General features: G+C 36.3%; 1 protein-coding gene across 3 annotated transcripts in view; it reads left to right on the top strand.

The window, feature by feature from the left end:
* The first annotated feature begins 325 nt into the window (after positions 1 to 325).
* pex5la (peroxisomal biogenesis factor 5-like a) overlaps positions 326 to 26368 on the top strand; it is a 71262-nt gene continuing 45219 nt past the window's right edge. For all 3 annotated transcript variants that reach the window (XM_037974189.1, XM_017407023.3, XM_017407022.3), the window contains exon 1: positions 326 to 712. In XM_037974189.1, the coding sequence (XP_037830117.1) occupies positions 692 to 712 (21 nt within the window). In that variant the 5' untranslated portion in view covers positions 326 to 691. The remainder of the gene's footprint in view (positions 713 to 26368) is intronic.

The raw sequence follows: 26368 nt of genomic DNA, 5'->3' as shown, positions 1-26368 counted from the left end.
CAATTAAATTGCTCATCACATGCAGACATCACACTTTGTCAGACTTACAGACATACGTGGCTTTTCATCATTTTGGGTGTTGGGTTAAACACATAACACAGAAAAACTAACACAGATGTGCTTGAATTAGGGAACTATCATACGTGTGAGATTTAGATTTTTATTTTTAATTGAACATGCTATGAAGTGAGTGAAATGTTCTTGCGTGCCTCCTTGTGGAGTAAGTACGTCAGCACTGGAGGAGGCACCGGAGGGATGGGTTACAGTGGCGAGTTGGCAAACAAGGAAGAGGAGCGCACTATAAGAATAGAGTGAACCGAGAGGAGAAACAAAACAGCCGGGAGAGGAGGGGTGGGGGAGTCGGACTGGAGAACTGGAAAGCCCTTAGGATGAGGACTTAGATGCTACCTTATATTTGTCACAAAACGGCACTTGTTTAAAAACCAAACCAGCAGGCAGTGAGTGAGGACTCTGCGCTCCCGGTGCGCCTCAGAAATCCTGGATGAGCGCTTCTTCAGCACCTGAGGAGAGGACAGCTCCGCTCTGTCTGCTCCTCCGGGACCTCCTGCCCCCCAAACTCTGCCGCTGCTTTTCATGTTCCAGTCTGACACCCTGCTCCTGCCTGCTTCAAGTCTGGAAGAAGTGAGAAGACCCGCCGCCGGAGGGATCCGCTTCTGACTGGGTGCTCAATATGTACCAGGGGCATTTACAGGTGAGATCTCTGTTTCTCGTCCAGCATGAACTGATATAGTTGGAACAAGACAAGTCGCACTTCTTCCAGCAGCCTAGTTCATGTCAAGGGCGTTTCTTTTACTCTTATTTTAGGGAGCTATCAAGTGATCGCAAGGCAAGTGTAGATCCGCTCAAATGTTTCGTTTATCCTTCTTGGACATGTTCTCTATGCCCTGTTACTGCTAAAACAACCGATTCTTATTCACCACTACTAATAGGTTATTTCCTATATTCACTGAAACTATTGCATGCCTACTGCACGTGCAGGTGCATGACACAGGTAAACAAGCGGCAACTCCGGACTGAGGCAGACATGGCACTACTATAAACATCATTATAGTTGTTGTGCAGATAAAACAGCTCAAGTGACGTCATCTAACCCGACGTCAAATTTTAAACAGCAATTTGCAAAAATGAGTGCAGACCCACATTTAGTTCAGACATAAAAAATAAGAACAGGACAAAATAAGCAACTAGAATCAGCTAACTTAACTGTTAAAGTTAAAACAAGTAGAATAGAAGCTAAATCAGCAAAGCTTTTGCTAAAAGAAATAATTTCCAAAACTGTAGCTAAAAGCTAAACGTAGCAAAACAGTATCTAGCAGCTAAAAATAGAAAAACCGTAGCTAAAAGCTACAAGTAGCAGAAAGGAACACAAGAAGACAAAAGCAGAGCTAATGTGCCTAAGTAGATTTCCTGCATTGTCACTGTTTTTGAATCAGAGAGATCTCTCTGCATTTCTATAGCGAGTTTTATTGTAAATAAAGTTAAATATTTTAAAAGTATAAAAGTTATAAAAAACAAAAGTCATAGCACACTATTTCCAGCTGAGCTGAATGTTTTAATGTTAAAATAGCACAAAATATTAGAAATAGTTTGATTTCATAAACCCCTACAGGATGAACTATAAACAGGAAAACAATAGTGTGAACGCTGACTCAGCGTTAACAGCATAAGAAATAGTCCTGTCACACCTCAGATGGGTTATAGAAACTGTATGTTTGATGTCATGAGCTACTGATCCAGAACAACAATACTGTGTGTGCTTCATGAAAGTCACTTTAATGCTTTAGATGTGTGGATTGAAAATAATACTCGTGGTTAACAAAGACAGTTCTGCTTGCAGACTGGTTATGTAATAAAAGACTTCTCGGTCTACAGTCTGAAGCTTTAACACTAAAATTTAATACTTTATGATGTGTTACTCAAAGATGAGTATTTGTTGAAAATACACCATAAAATAAGTTAGCACAGGGTTTTTTTTCCCAGTGCTTAATAAAAAGCCATCTTCAGTTTATCTCCTTTTGTGCATTTTTCATGTTTCATCCATGTTTCAATTATTTCATAATTTATATGTTTTTCATTGCCTGCATGCAAGTCATGTTGCTCTGCGCAATTTATCTCACTCATATTTGGGGATAGTTTAATACAAGCAAATAACCAGAGGATAAAAGAAAAATATTTTCTCTGTTTGTAATTGAAACTGATGCATTCATCTTGCTGCTGGCAACACTTTCCTTTTTGAAGTCAAATGTGTGGAACTGTGAGCGTGCACACAATACGTGACCAAATCTATGTCTGATACAAGAAGTGGACTGATAAGACTGCACAGATGAAGAATGAGTGAGGAATGTTGTTTTGCGATAACAACAGAAAAAATGGGTAAAAACTGAGGAGCACCCTGGCAGTGATGGGCCACTTTGAGTTTAGAACTTGGAAACAATTGAACTTTTTTTGCAAGTTAGTGTGTATGCATTTGAAGAAGTAAAGTTTTCCAAGAGTTTTAGAATGCAGTTTAATAAAACACATATTGTGCATGCATTTTATGCATGTGGAATTGTAAAACAATGTATAAATGTTGATTATGTTTTCTAAAATATTAATTTTTACATGTTTCCCTTTGTTGATGTGCCCTCTGAATAAAAGCTTGAGGCATGAATAATTGAGAGTTGTGGCTCTCCGTAGCTTGGAATTTTAAATGACGCTTATACATAGATTCGTTGATGGGAGCAACACCAGTTCATCATTCGGTTGCTCGTAGGCTGAGCTATCAGATTTCCTGCCCTGACGTTCCTGCAGCTGTACATCTATCGTCATTACACAACTGTCAGTCAATAAGATTTGTCTGCTCATATATGTTGCAGCTCAGGAGGCTTAAATCATCCTGATTTCTTCTTGCATAACTCTTGTTCCTCTCATGGATTGTGTGGATTTTATTTCATGAAGCAATTTCTTTTTGTTTGTTTTTTTCTTATGCACATGCTCTCATGCTGTGCAGAAGTCTTGTGGAAGAATCAAATGTCTTGGCACGAGCTGAGGTTCGTTAGCCAAATGTTTTCCTTGAGGTTGACCAGTGTGGATTGGGTCTGTGTGTGAATATCAGAGGTTGGCAGGAGCAGAAACACAATGCTGGCTGGGCTCATCTCCTCTGATTCTTCATTCATTCTGTCTTCTTGTCAGCATCCCTCTGTGGAGCATGTAGCTGCTGCATGTGTTTTGTGAGAACATGTTTACTTACCGTATTTGATGTTGCAAAAGATAAATATGGTAAAAAAGGAGCAGAGGTGTGGATATCAGCCTTGTTATTTTTTTGTGCTAGAGTGCAACTTTGAAACACAGTGAGGTGAGCTGATTCAGCATGAACTAAAAGCTACACGACATATCATTTCAGTAACTGTGTTGTATATTTTTGTTTTGACACCTGAAGAAAAACTTCAGATGATATCTCTCTATAAGATTTGACAGGATCCAAATGTTATAATGGTTTTTCTGTCTTGGCATTCATGTTTAGAGTAAATCTAATTAAGAGCTTGTGCTGTGTTGTAAAAGACAGCCTGGCTTAATGGAAGTGAAGCCTTTGGATATTTGCTCTGTTAAGCACAACCTTATTACATAATTTGATTATCATATTCAGACTACCTCAGGGAAGACTTCGGATGCTGGTTGGGTATCTTAAGATCTTAGCTGCATTAATATTTTATATTAAACTCCTAATTTTCATGGCGTAAAATTTGATGGGTGAAAAAAAATGTTTTTTAGGTTGTCCACCACTAATAAATTAAGCATACAAATGCTTTTTCTGTCATGTGATCAGATGCTGTTAATGAAATTTTCCACTGAATATTCTGTTGATTTAAATGTTCACACAATAAGAAAAAATAAGCAGTATTCTGTTCGGGAAAAAAAGTCTTGTAGACAGTTTAGAAGCCTAATTAGCCAGCAGACTCATTAAGAACAAAGCTGAGCAATCAACCAAATCAATCAGCTTATATAACAAGGGTGACAAAGCCTCTCACTACCAGTTTATGCAAATTCATTCTCTACACCAATGTGACACGGGTTCATCAATCATAGCTGATTAGGTCATAATTTTTTTAACTCCAACCTCGAGTTCATGCAAAGCTTTCTTCCATTCATCTCTCACAGGCGAGGTGAAATTCAGGCGTGACAAAATAGTCCTGGAAGCTTTCTTTTTTAAAGTCTCCTTGATTTAATGAACCATGGTCTTGATTAAGAGCAACTTAATAGGCCTGACTATTTCAGGAGTCAAGATAATGAGTTGAATCAGGTGGTGTATAGCTGAAAGAAAAGCTCCAGCTTTTATTGTTGGTGATCTGCAGCAGGAGAGAAAACTAAAAGTCGACAAGAAACTCGGAAATTTGGATTCAATGCATTGAAAAATACATTTGTTTTTTCATTTCAAGGCACATTTTTTCCTTTACTTTTGGACTAGAACCTCACAAAAAGTGCGTTTTTAATTGTGAATTTGTCGATGATGGGATAAATAATTGATGGTGGTAACAGGTTTACCATATTTAAAAGTGGTGAAAAGGTTAGTTTAATGAAGCTTTGGGCTGTGACTCCAATCCTATAAGGAGCTGAGTTCAAAATCAAAGCACACAGCCTTGAAAAACGGAGGGATGTGCTTCATTGCATTTTAAAGTGGTGCTTTGCAGTCATTAGATTGTTCTATTATTATAGATTATTATTCTGTGAATACCTTTATGCTGTATATCCAATGTAACTTTACACCCAAAAATAGGAACTGCTAACCTCAGATGAATTTCACTTCATGGTCAAAAGAATACAAAATTAAATAAAACACTAAAATCAAAGAAGAAGTGATTACGTAAACAACAAAGATTCTGCATCATGCAACGCCTCACCAAGGGGGCTGTCGTTTACTGACGTTATTAAGCAGGTATAATAAAGAACTGTGATTGCACTCTTTGGATAGTGTGGATAGTACTCTGTAGATGTCTGGTTTTGCTTATTGTGCTTAAAAATCAGGCTACAGAGAGTCAAGGAGTATTTACCATTAGCTGTTGTCTTGACTAAAGTAATAAAAAAGTTTTTTTTTTCTTGCTCACATATTACAAGAGTTTGATTAATTCTGTGTCATTTGTTCTCAGTGCTCTTTGAACACCCTTCCATCAATAATATAAAATAATTTAAAAATATTCAGGCAAAATGTGTGTGTGTGAGCAAGGTGAGCAGATATGAAAAGTTAAGATCAGATGAGAGGAGGAAATATCTCACATTAATATCCCATCAGCCAGTGTATCAAATATTTATGCACAAATGATGCCTCAAATCTGCACTTAGACTCCTAATTAACCACCTACTTGATGGTGGGGGTGATGAGAGGGATTCCTGACTCCCTGGATGTTTTTTTACACTCTATGCCAGTTTATATTGTAGTGTTATGTTGGATGTGTTGAATGAGATTTAGTGAAACACACAGCTTGCTGTTTAAGTCCTGGTGTTACCCTGACGACATCTAAATTTAATGAAGCAAACTGCTTTTTGTTCGCTTCATTACTTTACTTGGGAATGTTGTTTGTCAACACCATGACTGCGGCGGTTAAAAGGCAACCGCTTTCCTTAATGAACCTATACAGAGACAAGCAGTCAAATTAAATTAATATCATTATGGGTCACAGGATTTTTTTAAACTGATTTCTATAGAGTTTGGTTTATTACAAGGTGCAAACCGTGATGATGAAGCTGGTTAACTTTAAAATACATGTCAGTTATGTAATCTTTGAGATTAAGCCTATAATTAACCCTACAACATATGTACTTCTTGTAAAATAAAGCTGCCATGACACATTTTGTTTAGAATAATATTAATAGTAATATTAAAATGTCAGAAAAAGAAAGAAATCAGGGAATCTATAATTGTTCTACACCTGATATACCCAAATGTCAAAAGAAAATTTATAAAACAATCTTAATGTGACAGAAATAAAGAGCTGTTTTTATTCTTATGATGATATTTTGCAAAAGTGACAAAGAAAACAAAGACACAAAAAGTCAGAGGCACAATCTGTGTTACCTAATTTCATGGTATAAACTGCTTTCTATTGAAATTAATTATAAACAAAAAAAGCAAATAATAACAGTAGAGTATAATTGTGCTTTTTATGTTTTCAAGTATTGAAATGCCAAAGATCTACCTATTTTTTCTGTGATTCTGTCTTTTTTCACCTCTGTATTTTGTCCAGTAGTTTGGAGTAGTTGGCTTCCCCATATAGTAGAATATATACTATTTAGGTTAAAGTAAAGAATTTGCTTCATATATATTTTATGCTGTAGCAAATCACATACAGAAGGGATTAAACTGTTTATTTTATCAGACACACTCCTAATTGAATGGATTTAGCTGGAGAAGAATTGCCCATATAGCAGATTTACATCTCCTGATGCTTGTAAAACATAATGAGTCCCAGGCTGAATGTCAAGAGACTGTCTTGGCCTAAACTAATGACACACAGAGACACACACATGCAAACACACAAAAATAAATAGCAAGCTTCCTCACACACAAAGCCTGTGTCTGAAAAGGGATAGAATCGATGCTAATAGGCACCCAAATTCACAGCTTCAGAGCTTTTTATCATTCTCTCTGGTGGTAGATTTCCTCAGGGTGATTCTTTGCTCCACGTCCGTCACCACAGCTGCCCTTCGAGCCCCCACGTGGAAAGTCCCCCGAGCTACTGTACAAAGCCACGTTTTTTTGTTTTTGTTTCATGCAACAAAAGTAGGACAAGCTCCAGCATCTTTGTCAGCGGGAGCAGAGGGCCGTGCGGGCGAACGAGCTGTTCATCCATCTCCTGCGCCCAGCACCATTCATAACAGTCGCGCTCCAACTGGGAATTAATTTGCTCCACAAACCAGAAGTCTTAAGGGCCTGAGCGCAGAGAGCGTGTGGTTGGACCACCCGGGAGTTATGAGCTATCACGGATCAGAGGCATTGATAAACAATTATGTCTTTCACTGTACCAGATGTGAGGAAAATGTTCACATCTGAGGAATGATTTAATGCTTGCTGATTTACAGGCTGTATTAAAATCTTAGCTTCTATATTTAATTCTCTTTTAGACTCTTTGTTATGGTTCAACCAATCTTTGCACATCCTCATCTTTTAGGCAGTAATTTAAATCAATTTTTGTATTATTTAAAAACACATCAAAAACAATTTAAAACAATGCAGTTGATCTGATCCTAAAGTAAAATTTTCAGATAGTCAGGAAGGCAATAATTTTATTCATTCTGAAATAGTTTAATAACTATTTTATTGGATAAACAGATCATGTTAAAGTCAAATGTTTCATAAAGTGCTCCATGTCTAAAAATTTTGCATATTAGTTAGAATCTGACCACTTTTAAAACTGATTTTTATTTAAGATTTTTGGTGGGTTAAATCTAGGTAGGAATAATTTATTAACTTAATGAAATATAAGTTAGCTCATCTTTGTCTTTGACACAGAAACAAAGACAAAATTGCCTGATATTTATAAGTCATTTTTTGTTATTACTTGCCACCATGAAAGGGCTATCATCTGTGTGTGTCTGGGCGTGAGTGTAAGTAAGTATGTGTGTGTGTGTGTGTGTGTGTGTGTGTTTGTTTGTCTGTCTGTTAACAAAAGATATGATAACCCAGAGGCAGATTTTAATGAATCTCTCAGAAAGCTATCACTGAATGGACACTGATTCAACATGGACACCACTGCTATTCAATCATAGCAAACACAAAAATGGCTATAACAGATATTAAGTATCTAACAACTGCTCCGACCACAAACAAATTGCAATTTTTCTTTCTGTAAAACTTGGGCATGCAAGGTGGCTGCTGATATACACTCCTTCTAGGTAATGCTAGGTTTTCATTTTCGTGAAAGTTGCTCAGAGTAATTGAGATTCTGACTCTTCTGCAAAGTCTTTAAACTCAGCTTAGCTCAACTTTATTTCTAGATTTGTTTAAGGACAAGTAAAATCTAAAGGGGTTGACAAAGCAAAGAAACATAAGACCAACAGGCATGACTGCAATGCAAAATTAAGGGTATCTTTAAAAAAATAAAAAAGACAGTTATGGTTAAAGCAATTCACAATTTTGGAAAAATCTAAAAAAAAACAAAGCTAACAAAGCACAAAACATTAAAACACATATCACACTCAGTCAGTGGTTGTGCAGTGCAGTGATCTTGTAATCCTAAGGCTGCAGGTTTAAGCCCAGGATGTGACAAAAAGGGCATCCAGCAGAAAACAAATGCCAAATCTTTCGTGCAAGTTTGCCCGCTGTGGCGACCCCTGAAGAATGGAGCAGCTGAAAGAACAACAACAACAACAACACTCAGTCAGTGGTTGATGGCACCTGAGGAGGCAACAAATCTTCAACAACATAGGTTTTGAGCCTGTAGTTTCAAAAGTGTAGATGATGTCTGTGTACTTCATCCAAACAGAAAGCTTATTTCAAAGAAGTGCAACCTGAAAACTAAAGGCTCTGGAAATAATTAGCATACCTACATACTTAAAGTGAAGTGTTTATGTGGGGTGATAAAGAACAATGAGCTGTTAAGATGAGGTTATGACATTAAGGTTTTTTTTGCCAAAGTGGTAATTTGTAATAGTGATAAAAAGATGGCAATAAGAAATGTGATTTCTCTTGACAGGAGCTGTCACAACTGTGCAATGCTTTGGATTACTTGTAAAAATAAGTATTAGTTTGGAAACTCAGTTAAAATGTCATTTCAGTAGTTACGTTTCTCCTTCTGTTCCTGTGTGTTATTTTCTGATGGCTGATTTTAGGACAGGGCATTATGCAAACAAAACTAATTAGACTCTTTAAGTTGCCAATAAATTTAAAAATAACCCATTTAGTTGTCACATTTGTTAACCCTGAACCGAACTATGAAGATTTGAATTGCTGCTTTAAATATAATAAAAGCTACACATAAAATACCAACAGATGGTGGAACAGATTCAAACGTTGAACTGAAGTAATGAGGCCCATCTAGACTGCTGCTAAATGGGGGAACAAATGAAACACTTCTCTTATCTTTTTCATGGCTCAATCTAACTACTGTTTTAAAGTGAAAATTCCTTTTTGCATGCACCCCAAGCGAGAGATACTCATCTTTTGATTTGCAGACTCCCAACTTTATGATTCTTGATTTGAACTTATACAGCAACTGTCTTCACCCTCTGTTTTACTCAGTAGCTGTCTCCCTCTGGGCCAGTGATCCTGTCAGATAATTTCAGAAGATTCCTCCAGAATAAACCAAGGTTTGCATATTATCCCAACAATTGCCATGTGCCCATAAATATTAGTTTTATCCCTCTCACGATCACCAATAGCATGGATTTCATCTTCCTGTCACAGCCTTTAACTTATAACCTAATACTACCCGGCAGTTTGTAGCAGGAAAAAGGAAACAGTTTACAGAAAAAAGTCAAAATGCTGAAACACAAACTCAAGCTGTTCTAATTCTTGTTACATTAAATTCTGAGCGCTATTTGTCGCATGACCACTAATTCCTCTTTGAAGCTCATTTGTGGGTAACTGTAGTGAAAACAAGAACCTTTGATGTTATTTTTGCATGTCTAATGAAGGATGAAGTGGTTAGAATATTCATAGTGTAGCTGAAAAATGTGGCAATTTAACATTTTTTGCAAAGTCGTACAGAAAGATGATGAATATGAAATTTGTTAAGGATTTTGCTGTGGATAGACTTATGGCATTATGTAAAAATGGAAGGTAAAGGAGGTAAAAATGATCACACTTTCCTGCAGTTGCTCTCTGAGTGTATATCAAGCAGCTAAGAGGGAGAATTGTCAGGCATGTCTATAAATACAATACATACAGTCGAAGTCATTGAGGAGTTAGGGCTGGGCTGCAGAGCTTAAAGAATAATTGGCTGAATAAATCAAGGTTACACCAACTTAAAAGTCTGAAGGCTTGTTAGACATGCAGAAGTAACGGAGCAACAATCAGACTCCAAATCTGTGCCACTATTCTTGTTTGTAAGCTGACTATACGTGTTTGTGTTTTGTGTTCATTCATGTTTGCCTCTGTGTGCCCTTGGACACAGTGGCATGTTCACATAAGTAATGATGCATAGATATGTGATTCATATATCTCCGTATGACAGAAGCTGCAGCGTGCCAGAGAGGAGGTGAAAAGATCCTGCTCTTGACTTTCTACTTGGCAGCAAGCCGAACAATGATACAAGCATCTTTTACTGGCCAAAAGTAAAGACTTGACTATTCCTACAATTACATTTGCAAGTTAAATGTGAATCACTCTGTTTTACGCAAACACTCACTAAAAAGATTTTAGCTTTGTTTGCTTGCCCTTGTTAGGACACATAAATTGAAACCAAAGCTCAGTCCCTGTTCCTTCCTTAGGTTCTACCATTTGTTCAGGATCAAGTGGATGCTGGTGATTTTACCTACAAATAAGGGATATTTGTATGACACGATGTCTTTTAATGCCCCAAATAAAAGTGTTAACAGTCACAGTTTGGCAGTATGAAGAATAAAACAATGGGTCATGGGGAGGTGTTGGAATCGGTCTTTTGTGCAAACTTTAATGCCTTTATGTTGGACCTGATTGTCTTCTAATGTCTACAGAGGATTTTGGGCTCTGCATCAAGAGCATCCTGTGCACAACACTGCATTAAAATGTTGTTATCTATACACAAAATCTGTTTACTGCTAGGAATCTGTATTTTAGTGTAAGCAGACATGACTCCTCACATCAAATCAGATATTTGCTACAGTGATCGGAAATCTCTTTCACAGAAAGAGCAAAATATACTTTTTTCTGGTATGTGGTGTTTCCCACAATAAACATTAATTTTACACATCTGAATACATACAGGAAAAAGGGAAATATCAGTTAATTCACAGTGTTATTGTCAGTAAATTTCACCATAAAAAAAACTAACTGAATTGAAAATTTTTAAACATGATATGAGGTTGTTTTCTTCTTTTTGCTGAGCATAATGTGCTTCTCCTGGTTGTTTTTGGGACTGCATGTTTGAATTAATGTTTTTGAAACTACAAGTTACAAAGCTAACAGCTCCATGGAAAATAATGGCATGCATGCCAACACAGGAAGAAACTTTCACAACTCCCCAGTAGAAAAGTGCCCTGATTCAAATGAAGAATAAGGTCAACGGGTGTCAGGCGAACATATTTAGGTGAAGCTTGTTTCTACTCCACTCCAGTTTTATCAGCATCTATATTACTTCAAGTACAAGTATCTTGTCTTAGGAGAAAAAAGCAATTGTGAGAATGCTTTAGCATTGCCAAGTTGTTGTTTTCTCCCCATCATATTAAGTGTGTCCTATTTGAATTACTTTCTGTTTCCAAAAGCTGTCCAAAACTGAGAAACATTAAAGGTGAATTATGAGCACCATTACATCCCTATTACCAACAATGTTTTGATTAAATAAGTATGGATATGAAAAGTAGAGTGCTCTGTGTGTGTGTGTGCCTAATTACAGAGAGCACTGCAGGCTTTAAAAACTTATAACCTGACTGTACAGAAAATACCAAACAGCCAAGAACCTCGACCTTAGCCTGCCTCAGTCTGAGCAGTATTTTGTTGTGATAGAGGCAATTATTTCCTGGCTTGAGGAATACTGGTGAAAATCATTCTATTAAATAAAAAATACAAACTCCTTTTACCAACATTTAAAGCATCTTGACTGAATCACAAAATTAATTTTTAGAAGCCGGAACTGAACTTTTTTTGTTAAATAAGTGATGACTAGAGAGAGAGAGATTTAGACAGAAAAACAAATCAAAGCAACATCTGTTTGTGTCCCTGGGTAATGGGTACCCAGTCATTTCTACATTGCTTCTCTCGTGTGGTAAGAAAAAACTGCTCCCTTGTAGCTCTCAGTTCTTTCCTCTCTCAGAGTAATTCATCACTGACAACAGCAATGGGATTGTAGACATTTCTGTGAATCTGTGACAGTGTCTGTGAGGGAAAATGTCTGTGGTTTGATATGTTTAGCTCATTTAAAGCAGCCCTTTGCTGCTATCTTTGGTTTCCTTGGTGTGTATTTGTGTTGAAACGGAGCAGACTGGTGAATAAAGTTATTGGGCAAATTAAGCTGAACAGTCCCTGCAGCGTAGTTTCCAGCATGACAGTAGTTAAATAGTATGTACAGTAAACGACTTTAATCTGGGTTTCTGTGCCAGTCATTGCAGCTGACTTGATTTCTAGGAGAAGAATATTTGTTTAAATTGGTGGAAAAGTGAACAAGATGTTTGAAAATGCAAGTAAGCGACATTCTTCAAGCACTACAGTAATCTGTTTCCCACTGGTTTCTGACCTCATGAACTACTGAGGCAGTGCTTGTCAGGGAATGAAAACAGTCAAACCAATTTATGATCTGCATTTAATGAATTTCTGTTGAAATTCAAAGACTTTGTTTTTCAAAATAAGGTTTGGATTATGAGATATACTTTTAATAAGGTCTATCACTCTGCACCTAATGGGCGTATTACAAATGTCACATTCTAACAAACTCCTGCTGTACTAACTTAATACAATAATAACACAATAACAGAATCTATATTTGAATATAAATCATGGATTAAATCATAAATTAACCACAGAAAGGATCAAACCAGAGCATTAATGTTGTGACTCTTAAAGGTTTCCACAAGTCAAGATGAAAAAGGGTGTTTAGGTTTCATAAGATTCATACTGTTCACACCAAATCAATAAAAAAAAATATTGTAACCAACCTGTGATGGTTCAGATTATTACAATTCAAGACCTATACATATACAGTTAACAAAATATTACAATAATAATAACCGAGTCCACAAATTTCCAATTAATTTTTCCCATTTCTATTGATGAATTTTGTATTAAAATCTAAAAGAAATGTCAGCTCCTCTCAGTTGGTCAGCAGTTACTGTAAGCACTTTGTTTTGGTTCAGTTTGATGACCAGTTTGCATCCAAGACCAACTGTGTCAAAACCTTTTTGAAGACTGATATGTACCTTTCAATCCTTCGTGCAAAGTGCTGTTTTAAGATTGAAACTTGGTGAAGGTTACTGTATAAGACACTAAAAAATAGATTATGTCAATGTGTTTCCAGAGATGTGGGCATGACATTGCAAATGTAGGCTGACAGGAAGGAAGCAGGAATTGGTTCAAATAATTTTTATTTCTACTTAAAAATACAATAAAGTGAAAAATAAAGGCACTACAAGACAAGAAGTCAAAATATGAATGTAGGGTGAAAAAAAAAACGATTTAGCAAGGAAACACGGGGACTAACAAAAATGAGGATAGGATGAAAAACACAAAGGCATCCAGAAAGTATATATATGCTGAGGTAGATAATCACAAGATTGGCAACCAGAACCGGTGGCAGGAAAGCAGAAAGCAAGACAAGCTAAAAGCACTGAGTGAGAGCGGGGAAAAAAGAACCATAAAACCAAAATAGATCTAACAAAACGAACCACAGACCCATCAAATACAAACATGGCAACACGAATAAAAAACAAAAAAACAGAAAACAAGCCAATAATGTCTATAGTACATAAAATATATATTCTCATAAAGCCAATCACACAGATGTGTATGCACAGTATGAGTCTGAAGAATGCATATACAGAGGAAGTAATCCTATTAACTTCAGCATTTAAAATGACCTGAATCATTTAGTAGGACACAGTGACAAAAATACACACAATTTAATGAATAAATATGAGATTGTTTCATTACTCAAATTTGTGTGGTGTTAAAAACAGAATGATGCTCAAAACTCTTCTGCAGTTTCCTCATCACAGTGATACCGAGCATCTTCACCTTCCACACATCAAGCTGAAGATATCTGAAGTCATGTTTGATGTTGGAAATTAAACAGCTTAAAAAACTATTAACTATAGCATAAATCAACCAAATCAAAAAGCAGTTTTAACACATGGTTACATCTGAATTGCCTCAAATCAGAAAGGAGCACATTAGGAGAGTTTTTTTTATTTTGGTATGTGTAATATTACTTTCATACTTATATACAAAAACCAAAGGAAAAATCAAAAAGATAAATAGATATTTTTTTGACCTATAATCTCATGATGAGAAATTTAATGACACATATAATGAAGTTTTACAAAATGATTTAATCAGGTTAATTGCCAAATAATTTGCCTGGTGACGTGGTGCACACATTTGCCACATTTTCAAAATATGCAATGCGTAAATTATCAAGAAGTAAAAATGAAATGTGCATACATGTAAAATATACAGATGTATGAGACTAAATGTGCAACAGTATATAACAAATATATATGTAAAAATGTTCCTAAATTAGATAATAGCCTCTGGAACATGGTGGTTACAGCTGACTCTGCTGCTGCTCCGTAGAAAAGTGACAGAAGGTCCTTCATGCACAACACCAGCAGCTCTAACTGGAAGTGTCTGAATTGATGACGGGATGGAAATAAACTCCCAGAGCAGATAATGAATCACTTCTGTTTACACACTTCTGTTTCTGGTCTGCTGAAATCTCCAATCCACTCTCTGCAGACATTACCTAGCAGTATTACTTCTGAATACCCATCAAAACTATTTTCACACTTTTCACAAGGAAGCAGAATGAAATTCATCCAGCAAATTTCATTCAGCGATGAGAGCTTACGCAAATTGTTTATTCAGTTTCCAGCAAACGGATAAGCAGGCTCTTGAGATAAGAGTTGCACGTCAGTCAGTGTGGTACTTAAAGCATACCAGAACCAGATTAGTATTTTTTCAGGCTTTAGACTATGTTTCACTTTCAGTTAAACTGGTGACAAATCCATCGAAAAGTCAGAAAAGTCTTGTTTGCATGCAAACGATAAAAACACAATTTCATTCAAGATGTAATAATATTAACAAAATAACAGTATTAAACTGACTGTGCAACAACTTAATCTTCTTATACCTTCAGGAAGATTTAAAAAGTCTTTAACTGCAACTAAATATCAAAATAAATTATCAAATTATTTTGTGGCCAAACTGCAGAAGAACGACTTTGTTGTTTTCTCCCTTCAACTATAAAAAGACATTCGTCAACAGACTGTGTCCTTTGTACTTCCAAGGTGTCCTAAAACTACTCCTTTTCCTCAACTCACCCAACATCAAGAATGCTTTCATGTCAATTAAAGTCTGTCCTTCAGCCATCATCTCAAATACCACGAGATAGGCAGACAAGCTGCCACAGAAAAGGTCAGTGAAAGCTATAACAATGTTGTAGAGAAAAAATGAAGACAGAAAAAGAGAGGATGTAGGACTTGCAAAACACTATCATTCAGAAGTAATTAACTTTTTTGTTTTTGTTTAGGTGATTATTAGGCAGCAATCAAAAATCCCAGCAGAAATTGAATATTCATTATTAAACTTGTTTAAATGATTATTTTTAGATGGTAAGAGCCACATAAATTTAATTCAAAAAGCATAATAATTACTGGAAGCTCTTCTTGGAAGCCTTGTGAATATGTGTAACAAACATAGAAATCTAAATGATTCTTGTTGAGATGATTTCATTTGAACAAAAGTGATAAACAGAAAAGATATGCCAATAATATTAATATAATTAATATTTAGAACTAGCTTTTATACTAACTATAAATAAGTGATTATATGTAACTTTAAAAACCTGCAGTTCAATTTTCACTTTAAGACGGAAGGAAATTCAAACATTTTAATGATTTGGTCATTATTAAGGACACCACTATGATTAAACTGTTTTGTTAATGTAACAGTAACATGACACTTCAGACAGCTTAACACCCAAGTAAAACTTAAACCAAATTAAACACTGCATACGGTGAAGTATAGAGTTATTTCACATACTGGTTCACTTCCACTTGGAGCAAGAACTGCATTTTAGTATCAGATTGGAAGTATTGCCATATTTTGCAGAATCCTGCAAATTTCTTAAGTTTTGCTGAAATTCTGGGTATATTTATAGCATGTTTGTGACTCTTTACCTCCTGTGGTTTCAAGCTTAGTACTGATGAAGTTTTAGTTCTGTTAATTTCTCTCATTTTGACCTGTTGGACTCAGTAGCTTCTGAGGATTAAGCTGTCTAAATCAGTGACTGAACCGTGGCTGAATGATGTTACTAATGCTTTTTGCAGCACTTGTAGGTGTGCTGCGGTGAGAATGGAAAAAGAATCATCTTCAGGATTCTCTGGACATTTTAAGAACAGTCTTCTGGTGTACCAGAGAGTTGAAAACTGCAGAAGCACAATACTTATTAAACCTTGTCCAGTAATAGTCACAATATAACTTTCTTTTAAACCCCAGCTGCTCTCAACAGTGACAGAGTGAGATGAAAGACAATACAGAAAGTTTGCCCGGCTCTGTTTGCAGATTCTTTTTATGGCCAACAACTTTCACTACAGAAATAGACTCAGCTGTATGGGACATTGAGATACTGAATTTCAGAATTTGTTTTACTTTATGAACCTTTTTAACAGCAGACAGTCGGAGCAGGACTGGCAGAGGGAAAGAGACAGTTGAAAAAAACAAAAAAAGCTGTATGACGTGATTACATGTGCCTCCAGCCTCTTGTGTAATCAACCCTGCTGCCCACATCTAATCTTGTGTGAGGAGCACTCTAACCACCCCGCCACACCCCAGACACACACACACACACACACACACTGTGCACCAGTTCTAAATCACCAGCAGAAACATTTCCCTTCAACGATGAACTCCTCAGTGTGGTAATCTAACATTTACATGTGGAAAGCAACAACAGCGGCATCCACTCCTCACTAGAAGTAATCACTTTGGTCTTCTTGAGTGGCCCAACATGAGAAAAATAGCATACTGAATTTCTTCTCTGTCCTGATGAAGGCGGCTCTCAGGCAGTGCTTGGCTGGTCGTAGGATGTTTAACAGCTGTTATTATCATCAAGTGTGAAACTATTTTAAAATATCGACAAAGGGGCTTGTTTGGTCCAGTGATTTAAAAATAGAAACTAAAAGCAACACTACACAAAGCTATTGAGAAATCTTAGATCCACCCCAGTTAACAGCTGGGCATAAAGCCAGCTTCTGCTCCAAAGTGGCCGATCCTGTGCAGAGGAATCCCCCTTCTGTGTCCATAGTGAATATCTGTTTACACCCAGAAAGCACAAATCTCATAATCTGTTATCATATTTCTCCTCTGTTTTCGCAGCTGAAGAGGGAAAACTCAGAATACCTAATTGACAGTATGATTGTTTTATAGCAGAACAATTAAACAGAAAATCAATGAGCTTCATTTATCAGGAGCATTTGCAAACACGTTGTAAAAATGCTGCATAGAATAGCATCTGTTGAAGAGGGAATTATTTCATGATTGATAATAGGTGAGATTATAGGAGATTAGTCTAATTACATGCAATGCTAATTTGCAGATTTGCGATGATTTATTGTTTCAATGAAACTGAAAAGATGCTGGCTTGCTGACGTGACTCACTGCTTCTTTTATTGGTTGAAAATAAAGTTTCATTAAAAAGTCAAGATGTGTAAAATTAGTTTTACAAGCAATCTGGACAACAGCAACAGAATAAAAACTATAGAGCTGCTGTTGGAGTCTCACCTTTCACAGCCGTTTTGCATGAACAGCAAATAATGTAGGCTTCAGTTTGGCTTGGTGTGCGCAGTCACATCAGGACATCAGTCTTGTTCTGCTAAAGAGCTCAGGGAAAATCCAACATGGGGTGAGTTCTGCCAAATATAGAAGAAGCAACACTGGAACTGCTTTCTATGTGCGCTTTACTTATAATGAATGACATCTGGCTGAAGGCAACCTTGATCAGATTTCAGAAAGGATTATGCTTATTTTAATTTAAGAGCCTCAAAAGATTTAATTCTAAAGAGTAGAGAACTGAAAAAGAGAGATGATGCCACTACATTTTGATTAAAGTTTCCATGTAGGTTTTACTCGAACATCATCCTGCCTCCATTAGAATCAGAGGAAATGCCTCCTTTTCTCCTCCTCACACACATTAAGGTGCACCAACACTAATCTGGACACTTCCCCTTCTAATGTATCCTCACAAACTCCAACAAAGATGTTAAAAGAGAGTAATTTGTTGCAAAAGACCCTCTGAGGAGAGAACAAGCTAACAGCTTCCATTTAGGCCATCCTTCTTTTTATTGGTCATACTGCGTTTTGATGGCTTTACAATGAAGATCATAGTGGTGCCATTAGATGCTTGACTGCATCCTAAAATGATTTTGCACGATTGTAAGAAAGTCTGCAGATTTGTTCGCTACATTGCGTCCATGAACAACCTACATGTGACAAGCAGCGCTTCACTATCAAAGACCTAAACTGGAACATTTTAAAGAGGATCATTTCACTCAGTTTATCAATTTGCATGAAATGGATCAGCTAAAGTGCTTTTTTAAAACATCAATAACCATGAATAATTTGTGAAGTGCATTCTGATTTTCTCATGTGGATGTGCCTGTCTTCTTTTAACACATAAAAACCTTTTTTTTTAGCTGAAAGACAGCCTTTTTTCTGGAGTAGGATTTTTTTTTTCTGTGAAGAACAAATAAAAACTGGTATTCATTATATCCAGCTTCCTTGTGTTACACTAAAACAAAGTGGATGCTGCCAAAATAGTAAACTAAATGGGCTTGTTTTGACAGACAGAGGAAGTTTATGTAACAGATTTCATTACATAAATGTAAAGTTTTTTTTGAAAACTAAAATTACCTGACAGCATCTTTTTTTTTAAGTGCAACATTTTAGTGAAAAATAGTTCTTTAAATACATGTAAAGTGGGGATGTGAGGGTTGGATACCTGGTTGTTGGCTGTACTGTATGCAGTTCTGTCTTTTGTTTCCAAAAGCTTGTTAAATGTTTGCTAAATTATTTGGATCAGCCTAAACAATGGAAGTCTAAAAAAGCTTCCTGGCTCGGTCTTTACTGATAACAGTATCATCCAAAACAGGCACTGGTCCCATTAATGTTCTTTAAAAAAAACGAGTCTTACTGGGCCAAAGTCTTATTTTACTATACTTATTTACTCTAAATACTTGATAAAAAAAAAAACTTTCTTAATTCTATCCATTCCACATTAAATCTTAATGAGAGCAATGACAGCTAAAAGTGGAAACAAAAAATTGTTCCTACAATATTTTACTGTTAACTTAAATGACAACAGATTTAAAAAAGCAAATTATTGGGAATAATTGCTTAAGAAAGATATTACCAGGAGCTCAGATCATTTAACAATACTAGATGTTAAAGCCTTCATCTAAAAAACATTAATTTCCTTTCACAGCGTGAGTGAGAGAATCCATAAACAATGAGCAGCTTGTCCTGTTTGCACAGCCAGATTTGAAACCATTCCAGGGAAGGTTTGGTGAATTAGAGCCAGGGTGGGTGATAGCAGCGAGGTGGGGTTGGATGTTAGGGCCTCAAGAGGCAGTGTGGCACCTCACTGATCCGGGGTGGGGGTGAACAAGTGTAACATAATTTCTAGAGATCTAAACTTGACCTGCAACTGCAAGGTAATGGTTTATATTCTTTATTTTTAAAATCGTTTCAGCACATTGATCTTTTCCAACCATATGTTGCCATACATGCAATCTTAACATTTGTATCTAGTGTGAAAAGCTTTGAAGGTTGATTTATAGATTTTTTTTTTTTTTTGATTTGCTTAACACATTCTGTCATGTAGGAAATTGCTCTTTGATATTAAAATCTGTGGGTTAATAAAATAGTGTTTTATGAGATCTGAGTGATGAGCAAAAAATATCTAAAAGGGGCATGAGGGTTAAAAAATAGTCCCGTGCAGCAGTCAGGGAGGTTGTTATAATGCCTGTACTTGCATTTGGTTATTTTTCCTCCTACTTTTATTTTTGTTTTTTACTTTTTTTTTCTGAAGCTGGTACTTTCAAAGGCTTTAATTGACCAATGTCACTCAAGGAAACAAGGGCCTAATGGGTCTGTGTCTGGGCAACCTGATTACTCTGTGTGTTTTGTGTGTGTGTGCATGCAGATGAGCAAAGGTACCACCATAGGGGTGCTGAAGTCAACAACTATAATCTGCATGTGGTAGTTAAATTGCTTAAAGAAATATTGCTGGTATTAATATTCAGTTTTATCTCTAAAATATTGGTAAAATCTTATTTTTTTAGTAAAATATGAGCAAAAGACTCAAAATAACATGAATGAACTTGTAGTTTGTTTAGAGAATGCTGTCCTTAAGTGAGCAATATTTTTAAAAATGTCATTCTTGGCTCAAAAACATCCAAGGCTTTAAAATTTCGAACCACAAAGAGTCTTTCATTGCAACATCATAAATATTTAAAAAGGAATTACAAAGATCATTGTTTATGTCATTGAAATCTGAGTATGATCAGAAAAAGGGCAAGAGGCTGGTAAAGCATTCAATATTCATTAGCCAATTTAAAACAGTCAGTTTAAGTGGAACATTTGTGTATTCATGTCTAAAAATACTGAAGACCTTTGGACCTGGTTTATATTTAAAAGCATGTTTCATCTTTCTATCTTGATTCAGGCCTTCAGAAGTAAAGGTCTGAAGAGTGTAAAAATAGAAACGATTTGTTTGATGGAACCGGATGTGTGTATCATCTGCTTGTCTTGGAGATGTGATGGGTCTGACACCAAAATACATGCTGATGGTTTACATCTCAAAGGATTTCATTTGACACCTTCAGCAAGAACACCAAACATCTTTACACAACATATTTTCCGCTGTCATTACTTTCTGTACATGAGCAGCTGCTTCCTAAACTTGACACTGACTGAATTATGAGCATAAAAATAATATAAAATTGGTTCTCCTTTGTGATCCAAACCATAGTCTGGAGAATTTACCAGAATAAAAGTCTCTATGGCCGATCTGCGACCTTCTACAGGACTAAACATATGCTAGTGACGCAGGTTGTGTGTGAGCTTTAGTTTCACTGTATCATACTCCTGTTCTTTTTGATTTGTCAGCTTGCTTCCATGTGTTGGTTTGCTCTACTTCCTATTTTATTGACCTCTTGGTTACTTTGGTTAATATCTAGTTTGCCTGGACGCACCAGTTTTCTGTTGTCACTACTGGTCTCAGTTGTCTCGGTTTATATTCTCCCTGGTTTTCTTTACTCTCTGCCAGACCATCGGTTCAGTCGTGGCTTCCTGTCAGGCAGGACTACCGCATGTTTTTCCTGGTACGTCAAGTGGTGAGTGAGTGCGCTGAGGAAAAAGCCCTGCACAGCCTGTAAGAGACGGTATAGACTAAAAGGTGCTGTATGAATGTGTGTGTAAAAGGGTGGAAGTGGCTTGTAGCGTAAAAGCACTCTGAGTGGTCAGCAAGTCTAGAAAAGCATTATATGAATGAAGTCCATTTACCAAAGAAAGGAAACTAACAGATGTTTGTAAAAGCTACATCAGATGTACTGAGACCATTGAAGCCTTTTGTTTTGAAAACTATTGTTCACAAAAAATGTGAACATGTCTAGTGAAAACTTTACTTAATTTGTAATCTCTAATAATATAAGAATCAATTTAATGCAACTATCAGAGAAATTCAAGTCATATTTCTTTATTCATATTATTAGTCTCCACAAAAGTAGTAACAAAACCATTGTCGTAATTGATAAAGCCACATAAGAGAAAACAATTGCTGAAAATTTAAATTGTTTCAGCTACTTCCACTGTCAGCTGTATCCAGATTGCCTCATGGATGTGCAGACCGTGTAGATGTACCACCTTGTATTAGTTACAGTTAACAATTGATGACAGTCTATCTGCACAAATGGGACAGAGTCATTACAGCCCTGAATCCTCAGATCCTTCATGTTAGCATTTCCATTATGAGTATTAATTTGTGCTGACTTCGGCACTGAGCACTGGCTGCAGACTCTTGGTCTTGTACATTACTGAGTGCCAGCCTCAGTCTGTTTCATCTCTCCATAAATAACTCTGGATCTATGTTTGTAACACAGACACCTGGGACTTAATGGGTCAAGACAGGTACAGTAAATACTGTAACTATCTGGATTATAAGTAAACTCAGTAAAATGAAAGTTGCATTTTTTTCCTGCAATGCACCTGCCTTTTTTCTGATAATTAAATAAAATCATGACTTAATAAACTGCCACAGTAATGCCAAAAAGAAGACAAAAAGTTATGTTTTGCAATAAAAGCACCCACACATAGTCTTTGGGACTGTGACGTGAAAGCACAGTGATAAACTCGTCTACACAGAAAAAGATGCAGCTGCCCTGATCTAGGACAGTCTCAGTCTTGGAGTGAGCATCGCGTCTGAAAAAAGAATCTAATGCTATTTACCATGCAGCCGTTAGTAATCAGGTTATTGTACCCTCCTGCTCAATGCACAGAGGGGATTCTCCTCTTTTTACTGTCATCCCTCATCATTAGCAGCTGCAAGCCAAGCTGCAAGTAGCGACACAGTCTAAGTAATGACTGGTGCTGGCGCTGCAAGAGAAGCTCATTGTCCTCTTTCTTCCCAGTTTTTTCTTAATGGGCAGGTAAATGGGAAAGAGGAAATTGGGCACAGGGGTCTGAAAAAAGGCCTTTGTTCTGTCGGGATGTGAGGAGTTATCAAAAGGGAAGAAAGTGACAGAGGCAGTAGAGTTCAAATGAGGGTGAGCGTTACCGCCCCATCACCATTAAGATTCCATTGCCCTTCAGTCGCTCTTCGCATTATGGCCACTCCAGCGAACTCTAAAAGCGCCCACCAGATTTGATCTATAAGAAGAGCAGATAGAAATAAATTAAGCAGCTGGTTCATAGTTGTTTTGAACTATTCAACATGATTTGACTGACAAACTGCTCGCTTTCAAATGGTATTGTAGACTTTGTAAATGTCTATGTTTTTGGTTTAGAAAATATTTCATTCAGTTAGTCTCTTCCTTCATTAACTCCATCCATCCATCCATCTTATTTACCCATTTCATCCTGTGCAGGGAGCTCCAGCAGGTATTGGGTGGTAGGTCACAGTCTATCACAAAGCCACATAGAGACAAACAACCATTTTTGAACACACCTAGAGGCTATTTAGAGTTGACATTTAACTTGAATGTTTTTGGACTATGGACAGAAACTGGAGTACCTGGAGAAAACCCAAACATTCACGGAGAGAGCATGCAAACCTCAAGCAAAAATGTCCCAGCTGGGAGTTAAACCTTTATGCTGCAAGGCTGCAGCGCTACTGCTCCACCAAGCTGCCCCCTCCATCAAACCATGACTTTATAATTACATTTAGACACTGAAAGAATTAAGGACATTAAAACATATTTTCATATCTAACTTTCATGTGAAATTCCTGCTTAAAACAGTTTGAAAAAATAAGCATTTTGTGAGTTTTAACTAATGTAATCTCATTGCTTTGAACTGAGTTTAATCAGTTTTATGGCACCAATCGGGATGAAGCTGGGTTTTTGGTTCTGATTCTTTTTGAGAGTTTTTGTTTAATAGTAGAGACAGTCAATCAGCTCTGTTTTATCATGAACAAGATGTTTTATTGAAGATGAAAAATGCTTTTTTTAAAGAACTTGTTTCTCTGGGAGAAGATTTTTGTCACTGATTTAATAATTGGTTTGCTGTATTGTTAGATTTCTGTTTATTGGTTTTTGTAGTAGCAAATTGGATTAAGTAAGTATTTGTAGGTATTTGAAACCAGATGAGTATGACATAACATAAAAACATTAACCTATTCAGAGGAATAGTAATTTATTGTCAGCCTTAACTATTTTTTTTAATTTTCCTGAGTAAAAACATAGTTTTCAAAAGGAGAGCTTTAAAAATATGAATGCAACTATGAACTTTTACTTACCCTCATATAATTCTATTCTTTTTTTAAAGTACACCTGCTTTATTAGCGAGCTTGTTGAGTAAAATAAGAGAAACATTGCACATCATTACTCTTCGGTGACAGGAAGCACTGAGAAGCAAGTTCACATGAAGAATTGCTGAGCTGATGGTATTTTACAAGTTCATCATTTTTTCATTGGCTCACAGATGGGTTATGAGTTTCTAAATACTGGTAGAAGTTGCGAAAAGAAGGAGGAACAAGCTGACTCCAGGTTATTTGTTAAAATTAAGATGATTCATTAACTGGTAAATCAAGGTTTTCTGCCAGGCGATTTAGCCAAGTGAATATTAGAGTCAATAGAACAAAAAGTAAAAATCTTTACTTAATGGATTTAAGGTTTTAGTTTTTATTGCTGTTATGCAAATATTGAAATTAGCATTTAATGGAAGAAAAAATGTCTGAGGTTTTCCTTGTGTGTGTGCTCCTGAGATGGTACCAATGTATCTTTTGATCCTTGTGCATTGTGAGATGGGGTCTGTTTGGATTTAACTTGCTTCCTACAGATGCTGTCATATCAAATTAGATGGTTTCTGGAGAGTTTAAAGGCTGGGTGAGTAAGCCACAGTCTTTGTTGTGCCTTTTGAGTCTGTCCTGCTCAAAGAGGGGCTGCTACTGTAAAGGTGGCTGGACTTCTGAAGCATTTAGGTTTGTCTCAAGTGTGAAAGTGAGATTCATGTAAGAATGTGAGAATGAAGAATTTTCCAGCAGAATACTGGACTCCTACTTGCTTTATCTGTAAATTTCATAATGAAATGACAGGCAGGGGGTATATGAACCAACTAAGTTTACTGAAAAGTAACAAATGTTAAAGAATAATCAACATAAGGTGTTTTAGTATTGTATATAGATGCTCACTGGGTTCTGTTTGGAAAAAAAGAAGCATTTTAAATTACATTAGGTGTTATTCTGTGGTTGAATTTTACATTTTGTAAGCACATTATTTGCTCTAAATAGCATGTTTACCCCACTTCAATTTACACACTTCTCACATGTGTTATAAAATAGCCCCTGTGGTTGGCCTTGGCCTTGGCTGCAAACATATGCATGCTGTTGGCAAAGAGCACAATAAATGAGGCTGCAGCAGTGAGGTGGTGAAGACAAGTCAGGTGGGAAAACATTTTAGGGAAGAATCTAGATGTGAACAATGACCAAACCAAAAACTAAAGAAGCTTTAGGGTCATAAAGATGGTTGTTTCCTATATAGTAGAGAAGTTTTATTGCAGCATAAAAAGAACATTTCTTAAGGGCTAATAGATGGTTAATCTAAGTTTCAGAACAAGACAGAAAAAATATTAACTTTGTTGCAAAATGTTTTAAAATTGTTTCATGTAAAAATACAATGCTCCACTCAAATATCTGAATGTGCAAAATAATGAGTAATAAAAGCTGTCTCTGATGTGGAAATTGTTCAAACTCTCACCAGAAAGGGGCAAATAAAGATGTAAATTAATGATAAAATTTAAGCACTTTCAGGACCTAAAGTCCCCCATTGCTTCAATAATTGATAGCTGACAGCAGGCCTTGCAGGGTTGATTTGTTCGTCCTCTGACTACCTGGTCATGACCGCTCAAATTAAAGCCTGCTCTCTCTGTCCTTGTGGCTGACATGACCATAAAAAACCATCAGCGTGTTTTCCAAAAACAAGAAGGATCTTTGCACAGATGGATTCACTTTAAAGGTGTACAATTCAATCTTGGCCTTCAGTCTTGAGACATGACAAGTAATCTAAAGAACTGATATCAAAAAAAAAAAAAAAAATCGATCTTCTGTCAAGAACTGTGGAGACCTAAACAAAGCTTATTATTTTTTGTCTTGTTACCTGATGGGGGAAGCGTCTTTGGAGACACCATACAGCTTTAGGGGAACAGAAGAAAGAAGAGCATGTTATGAGAAGGTAAACAATGTATTGAGTTATTTATTGCACTCAGTGTGCACTATACTGTCTCAGCTCAAACTAGTGAGTGTGAATCACATGAATGTTATCCAAGTGCTGCAAAAAGTGACATAATAATGTAAAAAGTGGTATGCAGAAGCCAAACAAATGACAAAAAAAAACTTGAGTGTCAGTCAAATTGTCGTTTAAAAATTACAAAGATAAATGACATCAGTGTTTGTTTATGAAGCATCAGTGGGGACAAAGTACAATATCTTACAGTTTAAACAATTCTGATTTATTTTACCTTTTTAAAAATAATGCACTGTCTCCAGTCATGTGCATGTGTTTTTTATTTGCACGTGTGTTCGACAAACATACAGGTGCTGGTCATAAAATTAGAATATCATGAAAAAGTAGATTGATTTCAGTAATTCCATTTAAAAAGTGAAACTTGTATATTATATTCATACATGACATACAAACTCATATATTTCAAATGTTTATTTTGTTTAATTTTGATGATTACAAATGACAACAAATGAAAATCTCAAATTCATCATATCAGAAAATTAGAATCTTGTGAAAAGGTTCAAAATTGATGGCA

The sequence above is a fragment of the Kryptolebias marmoratus genome, linkage group LG24 (assembly GCF_001649575.2).
Source record: "Kryptolebias marmoratus isolate JLee-2015 linkage group LG24, ASM164957v2, whole genome shotgun sequence".
NCBI lineage: Eukaryota > Metazoa > Chordata > Actinopteri > Cyprinodontiformes > Rivulidae > Kryptolebias > Kryptolebias marmoratus.
Note: the sequence above shows the minus strand (reverse complement) of the source record. Positions and strands in the feature narration are given on the sequence as shown.